This window comes from Engraulis encrasicolus, chromosome 12, assembly GCF_034702125.1.
Source record: "Engraulis encrasicolus isolate BLACKSEA-1 chromosome 12, IST_EnEncr_1.0, whole genome shotgun sequence".
NCBI classification, from domain to species: domain Eukaryota; kingdom Metazoa; phylum Chordata; class Actinopteri; order Clupeiformes; family Engraulidae; genus Engraulis; species Engraulis encrasicolus.
This window is the reverse complement of record NC_085868.1, coordinates 1,967,501-1,972,500: the sequence shown is the minus strand read 5'-3', so window position 1 is coordinate 1,972,500 and position 5,000 is coordinate 1,967,501. Positions and strand designations below refer to the sequence as shown.

At 42.5% G+C, this 5,000-nt stretch overlaps 1 protein-coding gene across 1 annotated transcript in view; it reads right to left on the bottom strand.

The window, feature by feature from the left end:
• Positions 1-5,000, bottom strand: part of pth2rb (parathyroid hormone 2 receptor b) — a 102,208-nt gene that overhangs the window by 81,552 nt on the left and 15,656 nt on the right. Inside the window, exon 4 of the mRNA XM_063212632.1 lies at positions 2,755-2,852. Coding sequence (XP_063068702.1) covers positions 2,755-2,852 — 98 coding nt within the window. The remainder of the gene's footprint in view (positions 1-2,754; positions 2,853-5,000) is intronic.

Here is a 5,000-nt window from a genome sequence, read left to right as displayed (position 1 = left end):
TGCAACAATGGCACAAATGATGCCACATACAGCAAGCTTTCACAAAGAGGAAAGTGTGCAAGCATGTAAGCAAGCTTGTAGGCAAGCAAGTGCTATGCTGTGCCATGCAGGCCAGCAGGCAGGCAAGCAACTGAAGTGTTGATAGTCCAGATTTATATACAGGTGCAAGAGTACCATGTGACCAGAGTCATCAGGCCCTTGGCAGGTGACGCCCGTAATTGAATAATGGCATAACAGCCCTACTCAGGTGAGGCCAGGCACTGATTAGCAGATTGGTTTAGATGGGGCTGCTTGTTGCAAGAGTGTTACAAGTTCTTAAAATGTTTCAGCCATTCACACTTTCATCACTATCAAAATGCATGTGCTACTCACACTTTGCTGCATCAAGCACTTTTTAAGTATTGTAGTTTCCTTAGAAATTGTTTCATCATGCTTGATAGTATCAGATAATCTTTAACCAGTCAGAATGACTTCAGTTCTTCAGGTGGTATTGAAGTTTGATGGTGATCACGGACAAGTGGAGGATGAATGGGTTTCAATGGTGCTGCCTAAAATAACTTGTTATTTTCTAGAGATGCACCGGATCCGGATCCGGTTCCGGTTCCGGATCCGGCAGGATAATAGAGTTTTTCACAGGGTCCGGGTCCGGCAGGATCTTAAGCAGTGGATTCGGTATCCGGCATGTTACCTAAAAATCAGGGTCTGGTGCATGTCTAGCCTAGGCTTTTCAGTCTTTCACAACCCCAATCACTGCATGGAGTGAAATCCCTTTGGAAGCGGCTATTGCAGGCAGTGTGGCAATAAGCCAATGAGTCTAAAAAATAGTTTGCGCCAACGTAATAAAAAGGGCCCACGTGTGCGAGTAGACTATATGTTTCAACCCTTTTGTAGGATCCGGTATCCGGTTCCGGATCCGGCAGGATCTTATTCAGTGGATCTGGTATCCGGCAGGATCCTAAAAATCAGGATCCGGTGCATCTCTAGTTTTTTCCACAACGGCGAATACTGCTATTGTGCAGTACTTACTGTTTATGCTCAATATGTGACTCAAAGTAATATTTTCACAGTAGTTGTCTGTTTTTTCGAAAAACAGTAGAATGCTGTTGCAGAATTGCCGTAAATAAACAGCTATTTGTTACAGTGTAGCTTAACGCACTTGTCTGCTGCGTGGCCGACCCGGGTTCGATTCAGCCCCGGGTCCTTTGCCGACCCTTCCCCGTCTCTCTCTCCCAACCATTTCCTGTCTATCTCCCCAACTGTCCTGTCCCTAATAAAGTGTAAAAGACCAAAAAAAAGAATTTTTAAAAAATCTGTGAGTGTGCCAATCAGTTTTGGGATGGGGCTTGATTGGAGGAAGGTGTCATGGGAATGATTAAGGGATTGGGTAGGACAGATACTGATATGTGGTGGGGTATTTGATCTGGGTTCTAAGACGTTTACTAACTTTTAATCAGAGCTAAAGGGAACTTCGTAGAGGGTGGACGTATTTGTAGTTTGTGTAGTGTTTCAAAAGTTAGTTTATATATAGGCCTATATATATATACACAAGTATATATATATTAGGGCTTTTTGCCTTTATTTCTGACAGGACAGTGGAGGAGAGACAGGAAATGAGTGGGGGGAGAGAGTCTGGGAAAGATCGGCACACAGGAGCTAAATGCACGTCAGTAAAACTGTATTATAAATGCCGAAAATAAAGAAAACCAAAGATAAAGTGGAGTAACAAATGTTTTGGGTGTAGCCCATTGTCAGTGTTCCCAATTTGAAATGGGCTAGTGCATTCAGCTCCTGTGTGCCACTCCTTCTTCCCCCTCCTTATTACATTTGCAATACAATTAAGCCGTACTTTCAGGGGACCTGGTGAAGATGGGGTCTGTTGTGGGTGGCCGGCTTCAATATAGGTCTAAAGTGCAGGGGGAAATCCTGGTTTGTGTTCCTAGTACGGCCCTTGGAGGATTTAATACAATTTGAAGTGGCCCTTCAATGAAAAGGCTTCCTCACCCCTGCTGTAGCAGCACACCTCCCCTCTATGGGACACAATATCTGTACTCTCAGATATATTGGCAAGAGAGAAAGTAGACTCTCCTAACACTACGTCCCCACACGGATTAAATGAAGTTTGATATTAAACCTTTTTATGACTTGGTTTGACTGGATCCAGGTGGCATCAAGTGTTCACCATCAGAACCATGTTTGTATATTTTTAGTCAGCCAGACTGCACTGGCATGGGTATGCATTGGTATATACATGGGCATGGGCCTTTTTCTTTTCTTGTCATTCATTTTATTCTTATTGGTTATTATATTTTTGTGTTTTCTGGTGGGCTGTTGGTGAATTTTGGATCTCTATCAATACCTGCTGAGGTTAACCCTGCCCCTTCCCAGTCTATAAAAGAACAGTCACTCACAAACACACACACCTACCTGACCAAGACCTGTGTGAGGTCGAAACATTGTGTTAATAAATCGGTGAGCAGCAACAGTTTGCAGATGTTTTCTTCTTTTTCTTCAAGTTGGTTGCTTGATCCGGCATCTGTTTTATTGGATGCACGCACATTCTGGACACTATGTCTGTCCCTACTCACCCGAAGTGCTGTAGGCAGTGATTAGGATTGCTGTGTGTGTGTGTGTGTGTGTGTGTGTGTGTGTGTGTGTGTGTGTGTGTGTGTGTGTGTGTGTGTGTGTGTGTGTGTGTGTGTGTGTGTGTGTGTGTGTGTGTGTGTGTGTGTGTGTGTCTGTGTGTTCTCTACCCACCTGAAGTATGCAATGATGAAGATGGCGATGAGTAAGGAGGCAAAGGAAACGGCGTAGCCGACAGTATACATCACGTACAGGCGATCAAAGAAGTCCCGCTGAGAGAGACAGACACAAAGATATATGATTCAGTGGGTTGTGTGTGTGTGTGTGTGTGTGTGTGTGTGTGTGTGTGTGTGTGTGTGTGTGTGTGTGTGTGTGTGTGTGTGTGTGTGTGTGTGTGTGTGTGTGTGTGTGTGTGTGTGTGTGTTAGGGATGGCACAAACCGCACCGAAAACCGAAACCGTACAATTCACACACATACCGAACCGAACCGAGCCATCCGTCGCAAACCGCAATTCATGTACTGCCCAGAAAAATATGTAAAACAGACATTCTAGGAGTATCTTATCCAGTCTCTCTGATTAAAACATTTGCGTATAAGACCAATCAGAGGATGACACAATTAAAATCACACCATTTTCACATTATGAGCCTATACAATAAGCCTATTATAAGCCTATACATCACTTTATAACTGCAGTTATATAAATATTGTTTAATATTCCCAGTGCATCATTTATCATGAACTAAAAAAAAGAACCGTAGAGAACCGAAAACCGTGACCTTGACACCGTGATATGAACCGAACCGTGAATTTTGTGAACCGTACCACCCCTAGTGTGTGTGTGTGTGTGTGTGTGTGTGTGTGTGTGTGTGTGTGTGTGTGTGTGTGTGTGTGTGTGTGTGTGTGTGTGTGTGTGTGTGTTTGTGTGTTTGTGTTTGTGTGTGTTTGTGTGTGTGTGCGTGCACACGTGCGTGCGTGTATACTGCCCTGACCAAAGTACAATAAGTTTTGCAAATAAAGATGTCTGGAAATTCAAACATGTTGTGTGAGAAAAGTGTCCTTTTTCCGGTCATAATGAATGCTTAGATATTGATGGTGGGGAAAAATAGCATGAAATAGATAACATTTGTGAATGGGCAGCATAACTACTACTACACTATACCCGGTGATGCTGCATTTTTCGAGTCAGCCCTGTCCAAGATCTGAGCTATTCTAATGGGGGCAGATTTTGTTTGATATTCAACATTTTCTTAACATAGGCCTACTACAAATATTATCCCAAAAGGTATCGCTGTTTGTTAGCTGTCTGCTGATGTTGCATAACCTTTTGGATGTTATTTGGAATAAAACAAGATGTTTTTTTTTTTAAATGTAAAGATACACCTGCCCCCATTACAATGACCAGGATCTCGGAAAAGGCTGAAGAAAAAAAATCTCAGGTACTGACAAGTTCAGGGTAGTGTGAGCATTACAACTGCATGTTGAAATTGGTAGAAGTTACCCTTTAAGAGTGGGAACTCCAGACGGTTCCTGCCCAATTTACACACAGCATTTATTACTAAAGCCCTATTACTATAATCCGCCTCAGGGTCTCACATTGTACATTCATTAGCCTTCTCTTGTTACCTTTCCTAGTGTTTAATCTTGAGCTGTTTGTGGCACAAAGCTCAAAACTCTATAATTGACAGGATAATGTTATGTAAGGGAGAGCCATTCCCATTGAATAAGCTTTTTCAGAGTGATTTGGATCTTGCTATCTGCTGTCACAGACATCATGTGTTAAGTACACTTCAAACACTGGTTAAGTAAACGGTGAGAAATTAGTCAACCGGGTCCACTTTGACAAGGATTTGCTCTCTTGCAGATATGTGAGGGAGGGTCCATTGACAAAAACTATTAAAAGTAAAAGCCGTCTAATTAATCACAAACCTACCTTGGAACCACAAAGCCCTGTCACACATCAGACACATCCTCCCACAACCACCCCTACTGCCCCACACACTGTACCTTAGAAAGTAACAGCTTTGTTCCACAGTCATTCACAATAGCAATTAGTTAGCAGTCAGGGGAGACGGTAAATAATAAATATTTTACTCTAATAGCAGACAAAGCAGAGTCAACAGGTCTCTCAATTGTTATAATCTATTTAACTTTGTGAGCTGTTTTACTGTTACATCGCTAAAACCCTATAATTACACACAGGACCATTTAGTATTGAACATTTTTGTGTTAAACAGTTTCCTAGGGCTCAATTATCACGTATTTTTGGCAAGCGCTCAAAAAGGCTGCCCAAAAAAGGATAATTTTAGGCGACTACATCCAATTGAGTAAGCCTTTTTCAGAGCAATGCTAACCTTTCTGTTCGTCATGCTGCTGTGCCTTTTTACTGCACATAAACACAGAGGCATTAGGCCACCAG